General features: G+C 34.4%; 1 protein-coding gene across 1 annotated transcript in view; it reads right to left on the bottom strand.

Moving 5' to 3' along the window:
• LOC139693302 (calcitonin gene-related peptide type 1 receptor-like) overlaps positions 1-22,222 on the bottom strand; it is a 250,636-nt gene that overhangs the window by 7,267 nt on the left and 221,147 nt on the right. Inside the window, exons 4-11 of the mRNA XM_071591414.1 lie at positions 14,441-14,557; positions 10,000-10,088; positions 7,146-7,473; positions 6,364-6,477; positions 4,661-4,767; positions 4,036-4,127; positions 2,138-2,264; positions 174-394 (exon numbers count right to left, since the gene is read on the bottom strand). Coding sequence (XP_071447515.1) covers positions 174-394; positions 2,138-2,264; positions 4,036-4,127; positions 4,661-4,767; positions 6,364-6,477; positions 7,146-7,473; positions 10,000-10,088; positions 14,441-14,557 — 1,195 coding nt within the window. The remainder of the gene's footprint in view (positions 1-173; positions 395-2,137; positions 2,265-4,035; positions 4,128-4,660; positions 4,768-6,363; positions 6,478-7,145; positions 7,474-9,999; positions 10,089-14,440; positions 14,558-22,222) is intronic.

Here is a 22,222-nt window from a genome sequence, read left to right as displayed (position 1 = left end):
GAAAGAATTACTTATGAATTTTTCCAAATTACTTGGTTCAGATAGCCCTAACAACCATTTTGCACATCTTTCTGTTCTTGTATCATTGTCAAGCCTTTGATTTCAGTGAAAATGACATGAATTGAACATTAAACCTGCAAACTTCAGTGCATTTCAATAAGGGGGTGACTCACTTTCTGTTGGCATTTGGATCCATTCCTCTACTGACTGCATATGCACTTGTTAGGAATACAGGAAGTACCCATCCGATGAAGTAAAACCACCGAAGGACTATTTCATCATTCACAAACACCACTACTAGTGCCAAGTGAAGGTGAAGTCCTTCACAGAACATCCACATATAATTTGCTAGAGTTAAGTATTTCAGTAATATGTGTAGTGCTTGGCAGTAATACTGGAAAAGAAAAAAAAGAACATACCATCAGTCCTAGAGCAAATGCATTTAATTGTAATCATTTTTACTATGGTAAATTATTAATTTTCAAAATTGGCCAGTGGCATATAGGGCTCAAAGTTATCATAAAAATTGTAAGAAGTATGAAATCTTTGGAATCCCTATGAGAAACTTCATGTGATTAATACTAGTCATTCATTCTAAAGAAACTGCAGGAAATGCCGCAAAGGTAACTTTTAACGGAGTCATCCGCTGATGTGTATTTCAATGCAACGATTTCAGAGTGTAAAAATCATTCGTCTTGACCAGGATGAGGGTCCAGTCAAGGCAAATGATTTTTACAGTCTGAAATGGCTGCATTGAAATTCTAGTCATTCATTTTCATAATCATAATATAGGTAGGTACGCTTGGTATTCTAAATAAAGCATAATCAATCAAGTACTTTATACTTTGCAGAGTAACTACAGGAATAAAATGGCAATGAGGAAGTTCTTACTATTGAATCTGTTAAAATGAACATTATTGTAAAATATTTTATAAAATTTTCTTTTATTTTTCGATTGAATGGATTAATTGTTGAGCAGCATTGCAATTTAGATGGTTCTGGGGAGAACTTTGATTGGAATAACCTTCTAATCTATTTCATGGTAATGGATGTTTATTTATACAGGTATACATACATATATATATACAGGTGAAAAAATATATATATATTATATAAAATAATTATATATACGAGGGTCATCCGGAAAGTAGTACCCGTTCGTGCCGCATGAAGTGCTGACGACGCGAGTAGCCGCTGGACGAGGTCAGATAGCTTCAGTGGCTTGTCTGCCTTCTCTGAGCCAAGTTGCGTGATGCTAGCATTGCCTGTGTTGTTTCTGTGATTGTTTACAATGTTTAAAAAAATTGAGAACGCCGCCAGTTGTGAAGTGAGGGCAGTGATTAAATTCCTCAATGCAAGAAACGTTCGCCCATGTGATATTCATCGCCAATTAAAGGAGGTGTATGGAGACAATGTAATGGACGAGTCGTCTGTTCGGCGGTGGTGTCGCAACTTCAACATGGGGTGGGGGAACACACACGACGATGAGCGTTCGGGGAGACCGTCTGTCATTACAGACCAACTGGTGAGCTCAGTTGACGAATTCGTGAGGAACGATCGGCGCGTCACAATTGATGACATCTGTGAGCATTTTCCCAATGTTTCTCGAACAATTGTTCATGAAATTGTTAAACACCATCTGCATTATGCAAAAATTTGTGCAAGATGGGTCCCTCGCGTATCTCAATGAGCTGGCGGCGAAGGACTATGCAGCAGGAATACAGAAACTTGTCACACGTTATGACAAATGCCTTAATTTGCTTGGAGATTATGTTGAGAAGTAGTTTAAAGTATCCTCTTTCAAATAAAATTTTTTATGTTTGTTAATATTTACTTTTGTGTCTTTATTTCACGAACGGGTACTACTTTCCGGATGACCCTCGTGTGTGTATATATATATATATATATATATATATATATATATATATATATATATATATATATATATATATATATATATATATATATATATAAAGTGAAGAAGAATTATCAATTAATGCAGGAACATTTATGAAAAGATAAAGCCTTTCATATTTCTCCGGTCACAAAAAATATTAGACTTATAAAATGTACCAAAAATGCTCATGGTGATAGCAATTAACATGCCCAAAAGTGTTAGCACTTCATTGAAACTTACCCCATTCTCTAACACCACTGCAGGGTCACATATTACTTCTCTATACCATATGATCCATGTCAAGCCAGTTGCAGTAAATGCCAGAAAGAGATGAATGTGGATAGTGATTCTTGTGCATTTTAGAGACCTGAAACATTGTTTGAGAATGATGTAACTCATGTAACTCTACACAAAACTCATTTTCAATGAGTTTTGTGCAGAAGGTAAATTTTAAGCCATGCAGTCCAGGTTGCTTTAAATTGTGTATATTTCCTTGCAGATGTTTCTGGTAACTCATGCAAACTTTTAGCTACTCCTCTAGTTTCCCAAGGAGAAAACTATAAGAGCTTGTACAGTATTTTTCCCTGAGGAAAGGCCCCAACTTTCAGCAGTTAGGTTATCAGACACAGGCATCAAATACTGATCATACTTGTTGGTATAGTGTATGTTTTGCTATATTATTTTGGTAAATAATTTAATACTCGAGAGAATATTTTATTCATATTTCTTTAATAACAGTGCCTTACATCTATGCATAAGGACCTAGATTCTGCATTTGCCAAAACACCTTTTAGTAGTGATTATAGTACACTTCGTTGAGTTTTTAATTGCAATTTTGTTAATTAAATGACAATTCTATTCTGGTGAAAACATATCATAAAATTCTTTATGCAATGCATTCTAAAGGTATTATATATAGTGCAAGTATATAGATGTATCATATAGGACTGAGAAATCAGAACAGGTCCGTATTCTCAATTTTTGCACCCACAGGTTCTTATTTGGCTTAAAAGAGTGATTTAAATTCAAGCAGTTTCAAAGGCTATGGCCACCATTTTATTTTGTTTTCTGTAAATTTTATCGAAGGAACTGGTTTCTGATTATGATTTAGAAAGTAATGATAAATTAAGGAATTTTTGTATGTATTATATTATTTAAAAATAAAAATATAATTATTCACTGTAATTGTAAACAGTAATATAAGCTAGCAAATCGCTAGATTGGATACAAAACATGAAATGCACAGAAACATTTTTCGAAAACTCTGAAATAAATGAACATTTTTTGTATTGATTTTTACGACAAAGTCAATAATTACCAATTTCTACATTCTGATTCCTCTTTGGAATTCAATATAATATATGCAGTAGGAATTCTTTCATGTTGGAAAACACCTATATACACGTGCATGTATCTGTTTGTGCAAATTATTTTGATCACGTCTTGGTGCGTATGTGTAACTAGAATTTCATTTTGTTGAATTAATTCAACTGCCTTTTCAGGGAGTCATAATTTGATTGAAATGATACAAAAAAATAAGATTTAGGTTAAATTACTTTGACAGTTTAGAGAGGGTTGTTGGTTTAGGGCCACGAGTGAGAAGTACAGAATTTGCTTGGATAAAGCATACAAGCACAACCCAGTACAATACTCAATATGTGCTCAGAGTATTCAAGGCTTGCTTAAGCTTAAAGCGGTGGTTTATTGAGACACTATCCCTATGAATCACTTGTGTCAAAGAATAGTATGCCTTTCTTTAAGGAGGATTATCTTTACCAGTGCTACCTCAAAAGTGATACTAAGAGAGAAAAATAGTGAACTGAGATGTTTTTGGGAAAAAGATGACTAACTCTTTAATTTGGGCTAATAATAGGATATCTGTAGTGCCCTTACAGGGCCATCTGCTTCACATTTTACTAATCTGAAGTGTTAATTATTCTTGAATAAGGTAGACTTATGTATGCATAAGGTTTATTATTTGTATTATATTTTTCCCTCAGCCATTGTAAAATGGCACTGTTGACAAGAATGCTTTGCAATGCAACACTAGTTGGATTTTGCAGGAGAACAAAAATATTTGTGGTAATTTAGGTATGAACTTCAATTTACTCCATATGAGTAATCATAAGTGTACTTACTTAAAGCTGAGGAAAATGATGAGTGATATAACCAGAGCGACAATAGAAATGGAATATCCAATGGTATATAGTGTGTTCACAAGCACTCTGAACTGAAAAAAATAATGAGGATGCATATTAGTTTTTAAATAGGTAATCAATACATAACTTCTAATTATCCATCAGTGCTTTAATGTTTCTCTTTTCTAAGTTTTCTATAAATCAATTTCACCAATTAAATGATCATGTTACAGTTGAAAACCAATTGCATAATTTTGATTTGAAAGATAAATAACATTACCTATCATTATTTTCATTCAGTCTAATTCTGAGTCCCTTTCTTGGCTCATTGAAGAGTTCTCAGAGACAATAGATTGTACAATTCCATTCTATTCAAGTAACAGTTTCTACAATATCTTAGATGTTCAGACAGCAGAAAAATATGTGTAATGTTACATTTTATGCATTAACAAGCAGTGGTTTATTTTTTCCTTTACCTCTCTAAGAGAGTGAAATTGCCTCATATCCTTTAGCATTTCTTTGCATCATGTAGACACTTGTACTGCCAATGTTTTTTTTCCAAAATTGTTGTTTCATTCAAGAGAAACATGTTGGTAGTATCTCTTGATTTAGTTTATGCTCCTACCTTTAAGTCATCCATGTCGACACATGTTGTGTAGTTAGACCATGATGTTCCAGTCTCTGGGTGAGCAAACCATGAGCCATTTGTCAAGCATTTTCTAAATGCATATCCTGTGATAAGAAAGAAGTAAACAATGAATAATCAAAATTATAAATGAACTTTTGAAGGAACATATCATGGCAGGTGTTCAATAGAGGATGAGTTTCTACATTTAAAAACAATGATTTGTCTTTTTTGAAGGCATCTGAAGAATGATTTTGAGACCATATTTCTGTTTGGGCTTTCATTAAACGTAGACAAATTTCCACGTTTCCCTAGTACAAGAGAGAGAAATTGGTTTGCTTCATAGAAATATATTAATTGTTTGAATTCATGAAACCATCGAATAATTATTTCTAAATCCTTGGTGTGATGATTTTTCAATTGCCCTTAGCATAAGAAATTGATATTTTTTCAACATTTTTGATAAATGTAGGACTGATTAGATTTTGGCTAAAATGAGCCAACTAGAAGAGGCACTTCAAGGAGATCATTTTAACAATTTATACATATCTAAGTTTAAATTTTGTAATTTGTATTAGCCCTCTTTAAAATTCATAGCTGCAGTACTTTTTTGCCATTGTTTTAGAGTGCATATTTTTCATTGAGAAATATTTTTACTCTTCTGGGGGTTATACTCGTAATTTTCCTAAATTCACAGAAATTTCCTTTTTCATTTCCCTTGCACCATTGGTGGCAATGAAGATTTCCCGCCTTCACCAATCCCTCTTATTCTCTGATGGTTTCCACACGCAATCCATGTGGAATCGAAAAATTGCTCTCACTGGGTAGCATTGATGACAAAGAATGAAATTAAAACTTTCATTTCAATTAGCTTTTTATGAAATCTGTTATTTTAGAAATATTCAAAATCTAATCAACAGCAGAGTTAACTATATATTGTGCTGAAACAGGCTATGCTAAAAATCAAGCCAAATGTTATTTATAATAAATAGACTATCAACTGGCATGTGCACCCTATGCTGTCCCCTTACGATCCATGCATGGTCTGACTGCTGTGATGCATTTTGGGAAATAAATATTTAGTTGTTCAGATATTTAGTAATGATATTTAAAAGTTTCTTCTACCATAGTTATTGTTATCTAAAAGTATATTAAACCAAAATACTGAATAATGAGGGAAGTAATGCTATTGATTAAAATTTTGCATGTTGTTTTCGCCTGCCGAAACTTAAAATTCACATGAATATTGTAGTATTGAAGGTGAAGTAGTTTTTTATGTTTAACTTGTTTTGCAAGACTCAAACCTGTCTTTAACAAAATACCATTGCCATTACTTTGCAGGATTTTCTAATTTATTTTGTTTCCACCTTTGGAATGCTTCATATCTGCATTATCAAAATCTTAGAGCAAGTAAAATTTATTTCTATTGTGCATTTTCCTTTTGTAATTTATTAGCATTGAATTATCCTTTCTCTTTACGCATTTCATTTTGGAGTAAGATCTTTTATGCCTCACTTTCACATCTAATCCTCTGTGGTATATCAATCCTTTATTATTAATAAAGATTGGAGCTATTAATTCTTGGTAGCAGTTTATTTGAAAAAAAAAACAAAGCAGCAAGGTATTAAAGTGGCATTTGCATTAAAATTAAAATACTTAGTTATCTTCTGCATATGATTTGATTCAATCTTTTGGATACTTACGATTTGGGTCAAATCCTATTAGGAAATAGGGACATGGCATAAAAGCAGTTTCACCAGCTTTAGTCTGGTTCCAACAGGTCCACCCATCAAAATAAGTTGGGCAGTATGAGTTACCTGAAAAATAAGATGAATTGCCTGTTTCAATGTTTTTAATTTTAATTTTAATTTAAAAGGATTTCTTGTAGTGATAGGCTACAGAATTTTGAAAAACTGATTCAGATTCTATTGTTTCCCTACACTCAAGGTCAGATTATAAATGCAAATATGCATTTTTATAGTATTTTATTTATTTTCTGTGCATAAATGTTTATTTTTAAATTAATATGTAATTATTATCATGGCCTTCAGTTTTCTAATACATGATGTATGAAATGGAGGGATTTAGCCTTGATCTCAGAAAGAGTGAAAATGAAATTTTGTAATTTTGGGCTGACAGATATAAACCTCCTTGTAGTTTGAAGGTACTGCATCTCAATGCTTAATTACATGATTAATCATGCATATTAATATTTATTTTCAAACATCGAATCACCTTAGCAGAGATCAATTCTGCTCTCACAGGGTTCCGAAATGTGCTTTGTTTTTCATTCCAAACTATGCAGCTGTAAAAAACTAGAACTACTTATAATTTCATGATATATGGAATTAACTAGACCTTATTTTTCTTTTTAGAGAGCCTCAATAGCATGGATTGTTAATCATGCAGTCACAAATTTACAATAAGTAGTGGTAGACTCAGTTATAAGAAATTGGCAGTGGTTAAAAATCATAAAAAGTTTTACCATCCGCTGGTGTCACTGTCTGGCTCTTTATTTCCATACATTCGGCTAGCCTCTTGATAAGGAACCAGGCTGATGAGTTTTCCTTTTCCTGATCTGTGGACTCATGGCTTTCATGAACAACTTTCCCTTCCACATTGTCACCATTGATTCCATAATCTGTAGACCTGCTGCTGTAGTGGATAACTTTCCCAACATTGTCTGTACTCCCTCCATTATTCCAATGACTCCTTTCCATGCCAAGGGCCGCGGCATCTCTCTTTTCCTCCTCCATGCTTGAAACCTCTGAGGCTCCCCTAAACCAGTTTCTCCTGTAGAGGTGTCTTAGAGCCTAAATTTTGTGGATCATAAATTTAGGAGATTACCATGCATCAATTGATCACTTGTTAATGAAAAATAAGGACATCATTTAATGCAAAGTGGGTTTTAATGCATGTCCTTTGCATGTGTGGATTTAGAATTAGGAATATGAATGGGAGCTTAAAGCAATAGTTCACTTTGTCTATGAAAATAGAATTGATATATGAAGTTATTATCGTACATTTTGCTTTTTTCATTTAATTTGCTTTGATTAGAACAGAGTGAAAAGAGTAAAAAAAATGATTGGTCACCCTAAATACAAAACATTAATATAGCAATCATAATGAGTGAAGACACAAGTTAATGTACAACATGGACAATTGTTATAAATCTTTTTCAGAATTAGTAGTGTCCCTGTGCAGGGAGATGTTTGTTGTTAAAACATTAAGAGACTTCAATAGTACCCCTTTACTAGTTGTCTCGTAAACATAAGCATGTCTTCCAAAATTTTAAATACGTTGCTAGAGTGGTTAGTTATATATATATATATATACTCATATATACAGAAACAGATATAAGGAAAAGGGATAGGAACACATATAAAGGACGAACACAATAGAGGTGGGGAAGGCGGAATCGAACGGATCACATGAGTAAAAATATTTCCTCAACCGGGACTCGAACACCGGATCTTTCCACTTGCCGGGCGGATGCTCTTAACCACTTGAGCTATCGGGGATAGTCAATTTACCCTGAGATCCGTGGGTCTAATATGTCGCCAAGCGCCCCGATTCTTTCAGCCAAGAGATGGCGTCAGGGGGCTGTTTCACCCACCAAAGGAGAAATAGACAATACACAAGGAAAGGAAAGGACAGTGGGTTAGAATTCATACAACATCATACAGGAAAGGAACAGTGCGTTTCGTGGCACGCATAGCCAGAAGAAAGAGATGAGCCACATTGGCCAAATACACATTCAAACACGAAATCCCGCCAAACGGCGAATAAATACTCATATATACAGAAACAGATATAAGGAAAAGGGATAGGAACACATATAAAGGACGAACACAATAGAGGTGGGGAAGGCGGAATCGAACGGATCACAAGAGTAAAAATATTTCCTCAACCGGGACTCGAACACCGGATCTTTCCACTTGCCGGGCGGATGCTCTTAACCACTTGAGCTATGGTGGGTGAAACAGCCCCCTGACGCCATCTCTTGGCTGAAAGAATCGGGGCGCTTGGCGACATATTAGACCCACGGATCTCAGGGTAAATTGACTATCCTCGATAGCTCAAGTGGTTAAGAGCATCCGCCCGGCAAGTGGAAAGATCCGGTGTTCGAGTCCCGGTTGAGGAAATATTTTTACTCTTGTGATCCGTTCGATTCCGCCTTCCCCACCTCTATTGTGTTCGTCCTTTATATGTGTTCCTATCCCTTTTCCTTATATCTGTTTCTGTATATATGAGTATTTATTCGCCGTTTGGCGGGATTTCGTGTTTGAATGTGTATTTGGCCAATGTGGCTCATCTCTTTCTTCTGGCTATGCGTGCCACGAAACGCACTGTTCCTTTCCTGTATGATGTTGTATGAATTCTAACCCACTGTCCTTTCCTTTCCTTGTGTATTGTCTATTTCTCCTTTGGTGGGTGAAACAGCCCCCTGACGCCATCTCTTGGCTGAAAGAATCGGGGCGCTTGGCGACATATTAGACCCACGGATCTCAGGGTAAATTGACTATCCTCGATAGCTCAAGTGGTTAAGAGCATCCGCCCGGCAAGTGGAAAGATCCGGTGTTCGAGTCCCGGTTGAGGAAATATTTTTACTCTTGTGATCCGTTCGATTCCGCCTTCCCCACCTCTATTGTGTTCGTCCTTTATATGTGTTCCTATCCCTTTTCCTTATATCTGTTTCTGTATATATGAGTATTTATTCGCCGTTTGGCGGGATTTCGTGTTTGAATGTGTATATATATATATATATATATATATATATATATATATATATATATATATATATATATATATATATATAAAAGGACAGGTCCATAGGACAGTGTCCAAGGAAGGAATTGAATTCAATTGATAAAATATTATACCAGTGAAAGTATTTTTACTGCTTGCTAAGTTTAAAAATCTGTCGAAAAAGAGGCTGTCGAGAGTCTTACCTTAGGCTTACATTATCAGAGTTTTTTGAGTACGTTTTGTATTTTCAAGAACTATACTTTAATTTTCAAGTTTTTAAATAATTTTAAAGAAAAATGGTTTATGAGGCATATAATTTATTCCTCTGTGCAGGTTTTAAAGGGGGTTGTAGCTGATCTTCTGGAGATGGTGAAATGAGCTCTCAAATGGAGTCCTTCACACCATTATTGCTCCATAATGCCTGGATGACAGTTGCATTCACATCAGGACTCAGATGCTTCGGAGTAAGTATCACCATGCTCATGTATTTACATAATACTTTCCTCGTAAATATCAGAAGGGTCCATCATCGCCTTTGAAGATGTGACATTACTATTAGAGAGATTACCTTTCCACTAAAATTCATTTACCATTGATTTTTCCTTATCTAGTCCGCAGTTGGCATAATTAGTAGCATCACTGCCTTCCCACAATCCGTCTTTTCTGCAATACCTGCTTACTGTAATGCAAACAAAATTTTTGGTCTGGTTCACTTGTGTTTTCATTTGGTCAAATACATATGTGCATTTTTCCCTCACTTAGATGACCTTTTTTCAGTGGTAATTGACTGAGGGAAGCGCATGAGTAAATGTAAAAAAATTATTTTATGTTTGTGGTATAATTAATATCAAGATATTCACATGCAAATAAGGCACAGAAACATGCAAGTAGTCAGTAATAATAATAATAACAACAATACTTTCACTTTTGAAAAAAGACACATTGTACAGCATTTGACCTCGTCAGTTCGTGCATTAACAAAATACACAATGCATACAGCGACATACAGAGGAAGTATAACATAACAGTTTTTATTTGAAGAAACTCCACTGAATGAAAAGGATTTTTAACCAGCCATGAATGGAGAGGTGATTTAAATTTTGACAGTGAAATATTTTGAATACTTTATCTAATTTATTTTAGCCTTATTTCCCTCCACACAATAACTAACTATTGATTTGTAAGAAGGAATGTTTAGATTAAGTCTATTGTGAGGATGGTTTGAGTTAGTACATGTAACATTCCTAATTTTAACATCTTGCAACTTGCTTTTTGGGTACACCAGAACATCATACATTTTTAAGTTTACTTGAGACATATTGTGTTCACACAAATAATGAATTACAGAGGGCATAATCTTTAGTGTTTACCATAATTCTTATAAATCTCTTTTGGATATCAAGAACCTTTTCAATACTCGATCCATTGCCCTGTGCATGTATGGTATAAGAGAGTGAATATATATATATATATATATATATATATATATATATATATATATATATATATATATATATATATATATATATATTGGGTGAAACAGCCCCCTGACGCCATCTCTTGGCTAAAGAATCGGGGCGCTTGGCGACATATTAGACCCACGGATCTCAGGGTAAATTACGTTTCCTCGATAGCTCAAGTGGTTAAGAGCATCCGCCCGGCGAGTGGAAAGATCCGAGGTTCAAGTCCCGGTCAAGGAAATATTTTTACTCTTGTGGTCCGTTCGATTCCGCCTTCCCCACCTCTATTGTGTTCGTCCTTTATGTGTGTTCCTATCCCTTTTCCTTATATCTGTTTCTGTATATATGAGTATTTATTCGCCGTTTGGCGGGATTTCGTGTTTGAATGTATATATATATATATATATATATATATATATATATATATATATATATATATATATATATATATATATATATATATATATATATATATATATATATAATGTTCTAGTTAACTGTACAGTTCTGGATAGCCTGCCACATATTGGTGATATGGATATTCCATGGCAGTTTTGGGAAAAATGAAAACGCAATAGTTTTTCTGAGGTCAATTCTTGATCTGTTTCCTTAGGCTTATTAACCTTGATTGCATTTTATTTCAACTTAACAAATACCCATTTGCAGGGAACCAATGAGTGGCTTCCTCTGGGGCTTGTATAGCTAGGGTATCTAAATCATGGATTCTCTCAACAGAGAGTTGAATCTTTGGCATATAGATGGGATTTAAATGAAAATTTACATATAAAAGTCATTAACCATGCTAATAAAAAGGAATGCACCAAGCACAGACCCTTGAGGAATGCCTTTAGAGACAGATGCAATAGACAGGGCTTCACATTCACAGTAATCATTTGAGATTGCCTAAAAAGATAAAATATAATGATATTTGCTGAGTTTCCCGTTATCCCACAGAGGAATGATTTAACTGATAATATATGATGATTGACACCATCAAATGCTCTATTCAGATCACACATTATAATTAGTTTTGTTTAGTTTTTCAAATTCATCCATTACAAAAGAAAGCAGTCTATTCAGGGCATCCACAGTTGATTTGCCTTGTCTGAAACTAAATTGAGATTCAGTTATGTCATTTGATTCCAGAAAGAAACAATTTATTTTTAATCACAAATGTAATGCTTTTGGAAAAAAACAAGAAATATACCAATGCTATTTATTTTGCCCTTTTTCTGTGGTAGAACTTCTTTGTATATTTTTAGTTTATCTGGATACATACCCTATTGTAAGCATTTAGTGACACTAAACTGGCATGCCTCTGGACACCCTCAACGTCTCCTCATCTGTGTTTCTTTCTGGTGCCATAACTTCCAGGGAAACCATATGCGGCTCATGGAAATAATCTGATCCCTGCACTCTGATGTGTTGGGCATAATAGTGGGGGAACTCTGCCATTACCTATCAAATTGACCTTTGGGTTTATAGCTGTGTTTGTGGTTTTTATATTATATATTTTACAGATCATTGTATGCATTAGACTACCATAGAAATATCTGACTGCGTGACTTTGAAAACCAGTGAGAAGCAAAATACTTTCACGATTCCCAAGTGGCAGCACAACTGCTAGTGACGTCCAACAGTAAAAAATATTAAGCCATGCTTGTCTCAGTGATGGCTCACTTTGATGACTGAAACTAATTTTCTATAGAAAAGGGCATGAAACCAAAATTATACTGCATTTCATGCTATTATTACGAGCTAATTTTCTGCTATCACTATTAACAGATATTATGACGTATTTAACAGATGATATAAAAACAAAAAAACTTTTAGTTTATATTCAGACCTTATTCCTTTCATTAAATTCTATTATTTTTTTCTCACTCATCCTTATAATGATTTATAATATTTTGACTTTTAACAATTGTAGACAATCTTGAGTTTATAATGCAAGAAATATACTCGTATACTGTAATGGTATTCCCTAAATTTGGGGCATAATTATACATTTTTTTAAACTGTACATCTCTCCATTTTTTATGCAGAGGGAGGATTCTGGCCAAGAGCGTCGGCATTTTTGTGACTATGATTGATCCGGAAACCTAATTAAAAACTAAAGACATAGGTCTTTACTCAAATATATATATATATATAAATATAAATAAATAAATAAATAAATAAATAAATAAATAAATATATATATATATATATATATATATATATATATATTTGGTTAAAGCCTTAGTGTCTCCTCCAGTGCAGGTAATTTCTAGAATTCCCTTACACAATTCCTTGGGAAGGAATGATTAAAATTCTGTGTGGTGGACTTAAAAGGAATCTTAAATCAATTTGTGATTTCTCTTTAGGATTGTTGTGCAACACTTCACTTACAAAAAGAATTACCTCCTAACATGTTCCTCTAAGCTGAACTTTATGCTTTGGCTTGTCTCTCTCCTTTATGTACATCCATATTTGCTTCATTTAACCCTGTTTTTGGTTTACTGCAGGGTGACGCTTATTATATGCAATAAAATATGTACATAAATGCCTTTTCCTGGGCTTAATAGCTTTGCTAAATATAAGTGATACAAAATCTGTGAATGCAGTACACCCAATATGGTCCATGCACTTCTCTTAATTAGTAGTCTTCTTTACCCTGGCTATGCTTACATACATTTCTCTGCAGCTCCTCAGTTCAGCTCTATTTTATCGCTTATCATTTATTATTTTAGGCTAATCTTTAGAGGACCAATTTTTCACAATGATTTTTTTTAAATTTCATTTTTTGAATTATATTCATTCACTGTCAGATTCAGTATATCAAGCATTTGTACTGCCAGGTGCATGATATTGACATTGGTATTTCTATCATTGGATGGCATATTTTTTACTGAGGATGTGATACCTTTTGAGCCCACCAAAACAGCAGAGATAGTGTGCTGAAGGAAAATTATACTTTCTCCTGTGTTACTAATTATTACCACACCAAGGCTCAGGCCAAGATAACTTATATCACGTGAATGTTTTTCCTGTCATTATCAATATAAATTCATAATGAATTAAATAACATTTACATGTTACGAGTACTTTAAATAATAATTAGGAACCCTTCCAATGAATCACAGAATTTCTTTTAACTCCTTCCTCATTCACAGTTTTGCATAATTTACTGGCTACCTACAATTGAAAGATAAAATCAATTAAACGTTGATTTTTATGATACCACTTAAAGCTTTATCAATTGCCAGAAAAGCATTTGCATTTATTTTTCTCCTATTTCGATTGATTAGCACTAATGAAATTTGACGAAATGTTTTATTTGGCTGTAGCTTTTATATTAATTCTAAGAGAACTCAACTGAGGAAGGAAAAAGGATACCATTCTTTGTTTCTGAGGGTTGTTTTTAATTAGAAGACCATTGATGTTTGCCCTTATTAAAAAAAAATCAGCTATATTTGTTTACAGTTTTAACAATGGCACTATATAACAAATTATTAAAAAAATCTTATCGATCAATGCGATAAGTACTTCTTATGACACATATATTTACCATTCTATGTGTAGTGCTTACCAGTTTTATTTTCTTTGGCCCCTTGCGTAAATGAAGGGCATATCATATGGGACCATTCTCCTGCCTGGGTAGTTGGCCAGCATATTAATCCATCAAAACTTGTTGGACACTTAGAATCTGTAAGGATTATGAGCAAAGGAAAATGTAAGTAGTATGTATCCAATAAATTGCCAGCTATACATTATAAATCAATAGGGTAAACAAACAAACCATAGGTCATGAATGAAATGTATGTGATATGCCTAATGATTATATTGAAATACTTCAAGAAGTATCTATACACTGACTCTTTAGTACAGTGGCTCATCCACTTTCTCCCAGAGAGCTATACTTTCACATTAAAAGGCCTAATACCAGTTGATTTAATTTTTGAAATTTTACAGAAATTAATATGAAATTGGCATCATTATTAATGTATTACATGATACGTAGATTTTTATTTGAAGAGTTTAAGATTAATCATTGATTTTGATACTTGAATAAGAAATTTATTAATTACATTGTCTTTGGCCTACAAAGGGAGCATTGACAGAGGCTTACTACATTTAATCATACCAATAAAAAATATATGAATCAGCTGATAAGTGATGAAAAGTAATTATGTAAAATGAGCTCAATGCTTTGACAGCTTCCATTCATTTTCAGGTTTTTAGGTGTTTTAAAAGAACCTCAAGCAGTTATCGTTAGTAAGGTAATAATATCTCTGATGTAAATGTGAATGTGAAATTTATATTTCACAAATAAAATTTGAAAATTGTGTGCCATCGTCTTGGTTGCTTTTGATATGCGATTATTCTCTTACAATAACAAGCCAGAAATTTCTTTGTTTACATCAATGATTGCATTTACAAGGAATAGAATATATGATGGTGTACTACAATCTGGTACCTTTTACACTCCTAGTATTAAGTATAAATGTATGAATACTGTCTAATTTTTGTGTATATTTAGGGATGAAGACTTTCCAGAAAAGAAAACTGTTATTATATATACGAACTGGAGTGAGGGAGGGGGGCTAGGTTGAAAAAAGAATAGGTTATTTTTATTCAAAAGGGAAGAAATATTAATAAGTTTTTCAAAGGTGTTTTTTAATAAAATGTGTGATCACTTGTATTGCAACGGCGTACATGTCATGTTTAAAGGACTTTAAAATGAGTTACAGACATTATGATTGATTGTCCGAGGTTTGATAGGTAAAACAAGGATGGAACTTTGAAGTAAAATTGAAGTATTATGTTGAACCAGCAAATCAAGGTTGCTTTGGCCAGATTAGTTATTCATTTACATATTTAATTATATTTAAACCTCACCATCATTTATTAAAAAATATTCAATATAAGTGATACTGGCACATCTATTTAAATTGCAAAGAGAAATTATATTTAAGAGACTGTAAGATTGGTGAGTATGAATAAGTACACTCTGACTTAACTTGGCCTTTCACTTTACATAAGGGGCATTAAAAATTAAAAATATGGACTTCTGCAGCCTTATCACCAACATTCTAGTATTTTAAACTGGTATTTAGCTAGCTTATAAAAGGCTTACATAAAAGAAAAGTTAAAAAGCTACTCTTTCATAGTCATCATTTCATTGTAATTTACATGTCATAAATAGAGTCAACCATGACCATGGCAAAATTACTTTTTAAATATGCTTTAATGACTATAGTTCACCTCATTAAAACGTTAGAGAAAGAAAAGGATACATATTCATGGTTTTTATATGCAAGTGCTATTAAAGAAAATGAATGCAGCTATTAAATGTAGCTGAACTATAATTTCAAAATACTATTATTCTAGTGAGAAAATTTTGTGCTTGCATGTGTAAAAAAAAACAAATTTATTCATAGCAGCTAGCAATGCATAGTACAATGAATACTTAGTGGTATCATGCACAGTGTTTGTGTCAGCACCCTTGTTCTGCACTCTCTATATGGGAGGAACATTTCCTTGCGATTTTGTAATTACTTTGTGTGAATACTAGCTAATACTCAGTTGTGGATTAAGACCCTATATTTAGTAAAATAGTAGTAATTTCCTTTATTTTGATATACTATATATAGCTGAATAATGGCTAATTATTTGAATACAAATGTGGATGCATTCATGACAAATGTGATATTTACTTTTAGCAATCTTTACTACAGTCTTATAAATATCAATAATGGTAGTCTGAACACTAATGTCATATGTATCCACAAACTCAATTCTGTTGCTGTACTAGAGGATATGGGAGAGAATGTGAATCTTAATCAATTAGTGAAAAATAATTATTACAATATTGACTTTCACTCATTTATTCATCATTTTATTTTGTTATCAACTTACTATTAAACAATTGTAGTTTTGGTGTTTAGAGTAGCTAACTGACAGCTAAGGTGATTTTTGTTCTATGATTTTGTTTCTCTTATTAGTTTCATTCTGAAAAATATTATGAAAGAGATTTTTAAAGTTTGATGGTTTTTCTTTTAAATTGTTTTTCTTTGTCATACTATTATATGTCTATGGAACCCCTCCTAAAAATATTATTATTGGTTTAATTAATGATTCTTGTATATGGAGAGTCGAAGATGACAGAGACCACGACAAACTTCAAAGGGACATTAATAAAATGGCGGATTGGGTGACTAAAAATGGGATGGATATTAATGTTAGCAAATGCAAATCCATCACTTTTAGCAACAAGGTAAATGGAAACAACAGGGAATATAAATTCTCAGAAAATGTCATCCCTAGAAGTGATATTTCCAAATACTTAGGGGTATATTTAACTAAGGACTTAGGGTGGGGGCTAAATGTGGAGTACATATTTAAGAAAGCTTTCAAAACTCTTCATTGGGTGATGAGAAACCTCAAAGGGAGCGTTAGAGCAACCAAGGAGAAGGCTTATCAGACCCTAGTACGACCAATTTTAGAGTATGCTTCTCTTCTATGGGACCCTCATGAAGAAGGTCATATTAAAAAACTGGAAAAGGTGCAAAGAAAGGCTGCCCGATATGTACTGGGGAAGCATGGGAGGATGGAGAGTGTGGCTGACATGCTAGAAACGCTGGGCTGGGAACCTCTAAAAACTAGATGGAAAGTAAGCAGACTTTGTGGAATGTTCTGCATTGGGAAGGGGGAGAAAGCTTGGGCAGATCTTAGGAATGAGGTGGGGAACCCAAATTTTATAGGGAGAAATGATCACAAATTAAAGGTAAAATGCCGGGCACAGAGAACAAATAAAAAAATATTTTCTTTTCTGAATAGAACAATTGTTGATTGGAACACCTTACCTAAAAAAATATTCGAGCCCTTTCCTAACAGAGTGTATACTTTTAAGAATAGATGTAAGGTGTATATGTAATAATTTGATTTAATAATAATATAATTTTGAACAGAAGGTAGTTCTTGTCTACTGTAAATAACATCCTTTGCATGTTGCATTAAATCAGTTTCATTTGTCTAAATCCTCTATGCTTATGCTCATTCTGTGGAAATAACGAATGGTTTCTTGGGTTGATATGTAAAGTTTTAAAATTTGTTTTCCAATTGAGGAATGGCTACTATGATCCTTATTTTTAGTTTTTTTAACCTTTCATAAATAACCCATAGTGATTTAAAAGGGGGCATTATGAATCCTCTCATCCTCCTTTCTTTTCTCATTCTTACCTCATGGTCTCTTCCCTACTTGTCTTGTTGCAATAGTTTTGGTTTATCTCTTGCTGATTGTCACAATTGGACTACTGAATATTTCTGTACTTATAGTGTTGTATTTTTAAAGAAAACTAATTGACCCTAGTTTTCTCTTATTATTTACTAGTTGACCCACCATTTCATCATAAGTTTTGGGTATGGGAGAGATGCATTTATAACTGTCCGTACGCAGCCCATTAAGATATTTCACAGATGACTTTAATGACTAATACCTTGATGGCTCCAATTTTGGTATTATCCTTGATCAACGTATCTGCCAAATAAATGAAGAGGTCCAAAAGCTGGAAAAGGCTATGTATATCTTTTCATTTATGTTAACAATACTATTTTGCTTCACATGGACTCTTCCAAGTAAGAACCTCAATTTTAAATATTCCTAAGATAAGTTGAATTGAAAATGTGAGCTCTTGACATGAAGTATTTAGAATCACATTTACTAAGCCAATGTTTTTTTCAAGTTTTGGTGTATTGCCCTAAGGGTTTCCTTGTAAATTATGAAGTGAGTTATGGTTTGTGACGGTGGTATTTAAGTCAGCTTATTTAAAAGTTTTGCCTGGGTAAGTGGCAAACGTAGGATAATATTCAAGTGCTGTGAATGAATTTCTTTGTCAAGCTGTCTTCTCGTGGTTTGAGTGTGGTGTGTTCATTAATAAGTTCACGCTGGATTAGGATTTTGCTTATAAATACTAAAATATCATCTTCGTCATTAATCTTAAATCATAAAAATTTGGTCATTTTGATGAAGAGAAACTTTGTTTTTAACTAGGACACATTTTAAAATCAGAAATGAACTTTTCTTCTTGTTTATTATCAAAAGAACATAGAAAATGGACTTGTGATTACCGTGTGTTGATAGAAGTTCAGGGGTCATTTTTGGTCAAGTAGAGTTAATGCCAATTTTGAAAAGTGTCTTTCCTCCCTGTTTTTTTTAATAGTTTTCAAATCCAAGCTTGGATGCAATATGCACTTATGTTGCTGGGGTGTTTCAAACATGTTGCTAGGGAATTTCATTTAGAGAGGGATGTGAGAGCTCGCTGGGCGGAAAGTTCGTTTTATAGATTAAAGAGTCGACATACACGGAAATTGAGCAAAATCGATTCTCATGCATGGCGTATAAGTCGTAGCCGAAGAAATGAAATCGAGGGAAGTTGGGTTGTGTGCGTTAGAGGGGCGGAGAAGGGACGGAGACACTGGAAGTGTGGCACCAATACTATATCTTATCAAAAACTGAATTAATTTCCTCATATCGCGCAGGTATCGCTAAATTAAAATATCACCGTATTTTGACGAAGGAAATGTCACCTCCTAGTGATGTGACATTTCCAAGTGATGAGAGAATAAGTTTGATTCCATCGAATTGTCATAACTATCTTTGTGTTCGCTGGCATACGTATGACACTCCCGACGACATATTGTACTTCAAATTAGAAGTGCAGAGTATGTAATAATTCGCCCTTCTTGTCCCTGTTCGCACCAGAAGTGAACCATCACCAATATCGGTGGAGGGATTCTGAAATCAACGTGAAGATAGGATTGCACCGGCATGCTCTTCGCTTCCTCTCAGAGTTCGCGAGAGGGTTAAGAGAGGTACGTGGTGGTTGTATTTCTCGCCATACCGAGTGCGAGCGACTCTACGGTTTAGACGTAATTACTGCGCTTGCTCTTGGCTGCGGTTGGACGTGGGTGAGCGCATTCAATTACTCGGGGAGAGGAAACTGAAGGCAGTGTCGAGGCGGGCGGGGTGCGGTTTGGGGAGGGCGTGCGCCCTAGGCATCCGTGGAGAGAGTATGCATGATAGATAGATGGATTGCAGGCGCTGTCCAAAACACTCCCATCTTTTGTAGTTCTTCTCCTGGTTAAGCACGGGGGAATTTTTAACAGCAGTTCAAACGAGAGTACGTGTGGCTCCATAGTCGGATTTTACCCAATTCTAAAAAAACTCTTGTTCGTCTTATGTTGTGACTGGGCTCAAAAAATTTTACTGAACGTTGAGAACTGAACGCCACAGTTAGCTGAGACTAAAAGTTTATTAAAACTCAACTATAGCATCTCTGCATTCCATGTCCAATGATTCTGCTGGATCAATAAAGACCATTACTGTAAATATTCCCAATAATGCATGGAATAATTATCTGATTAATACCTGCCAGCCCCCGTCCTGACAACCCAGAGGTTGCGGGTTCGATTCTCGCCTAGGCGGATTTTCCGCTACCTAGGGCTTGGGTGATTTCTTTGGTTAATCGTATATTGCTATTTATATTATTGTTAAAATTCTGATGTAAAGGCCAAAAAGTGCTATTTTCGGAATGACATAAAAAAAATTATTTCGACTCATGATTAGGCCATGCTCCTTTTGATGCCTTATTGAGCGATGGCTTACTTGTCATGCATTAAATGCCACTGAGCTTTTACGTGTGCATTTTGAAATCGAGCCATGCTTAATTTATTTTATTATTTTATTTCGGAAATTAATCTTAATTAGGAGTTTTTTTTCTTCGAGGTAATGGGCTAATAAAGTTGCGTGCAGATTAAATTTTCTGGATCCATTTAAATATTTTAATTTTTTATCATTTGAAGTATTATAATATAATCGTGCAACTTTATGTGCGTATGACTCGGTCAAAGGTATCCCCTGGTATATCGCATGTCTTTACTGATAAATGATAATTACCACGAGAAATCTCGTTAGTGTTAAAATGACCAATACACGGATAATGAAATGCGAATGAGTATATTTTTTATGGCCTTTCATGTCTGTAAAATTTCTGCGTGCTAAGTTTCGACATCAAAGCGTCACAGAGGCGATTCGCCGGGGAAGGCAGTAAGCCTTCAGATGAATTACGGTGAGATTTACCCGGCGGGTAATTTATAACCGGATTAAGACTCTCTTGCTCAACAAAGCGCGATTTTTTTGAACAAGAGAGGATCATGAGGGACATGGCACGACGCCGGTCGTTAGATGTAAAGTTCACGCGAAGTCATAAATCTAATACTATACAATACGGAATAACGCAACGCAGTGCGGGTTTAAAGATGGAAGTGAAGGACGGTAGTAATTCAACGCGCCTAATAAGCGTATGTTGTGGAGCGCATATGTATCTTGAAAAGTATTATTCCTTCTGAGCGTGGCACGAGCTCCTAATCTCCCAATTACTAGCCGGGAATCTATTGCGGGTTTTCCGCTGCCGAGTGGTGCCGAATGGCAGTGACAGAAGTGGGGCGGATTTTTTTTACCACTGCGTATTACCGTAGACATAGGCAGTCTTTTCTGTTGCTAGCGGAGCAGATTTTCCGAGGGGAGCCCTTGCTCTCCTGAGTCGTGTGGCTTTGGAGAGAGTTCCGCTCTAACTAACTGAGCATAGATAGTTTTTCTTTACAACCTTTGGCGCGTGGTTGGAGAGAGAAATCGGTCATACTCGGGCAGTAATACTTTTTCAGTACTTGTGGATAATTGTATGAGGCAATAGCTCGGCATATATATCTTATACTACTGACTTCTTAGTGTTCGCTCTCTGAAATAAGTCAATCAGTACCAACATTATCTGCACTTAATCGCAAAATAATGCTTAACTTATGCCGGCTGAAGTAGAATAAATGTATGACAGGTTATAGTTAGTTCGCTCTTCTCTACAGGTTTTTCACGTGACAGGTTAATGAAAAAAAGGATTTCGATAGTATATTGTTCAAGATTACTTGGGTCCAACACCTTTCGCATGCATAAATGCCGCTGGGGTGCGTTGTACGAAGGGTTGGAAAATCCTTCCACTTTTCGTGGGAAATACGATATTTTTGAACTTCGTGTTATAGCAGTAAAATAAATAACATTTTGCAACTTATGAAAACGAAATCTAAGTTGTATACATTGAATAAAATTATGAAGAGATATTTACCTTAAAAACGTCGATATTTACATCCGAAATAACAATGAACGCTAATTTTGAGTCAAATATCTTGAAAATTACGGTAGAATGCAACGCACGTCCGTTGGCTAATGGCTTAAGTATATCTTAGGTTTTTTATCGATTAATTTTTTTAAAAAAGTTTACAGGAGTAGTTTTTTCTGATTCCACTGCATTTGAATGAT

This window comes from Hetaerina americana, unplaced genomic scaffold (assembly GCF_022747635.1).
Source record: "Hetaerina americana unplaced genomic scaffold, ioHetAmer1.1.p SCAF_46, whole genome shotgun sequence".
Lineage (NCBI taxonomy): Eukaryota > Metazoa > Arthropoda > Insecta > Odonata > Calopterygidae > Hetaerina > Hetaerina americana.
This window is presented reverse-complemented; position numbering and strand designations above follow the sequence as displayed.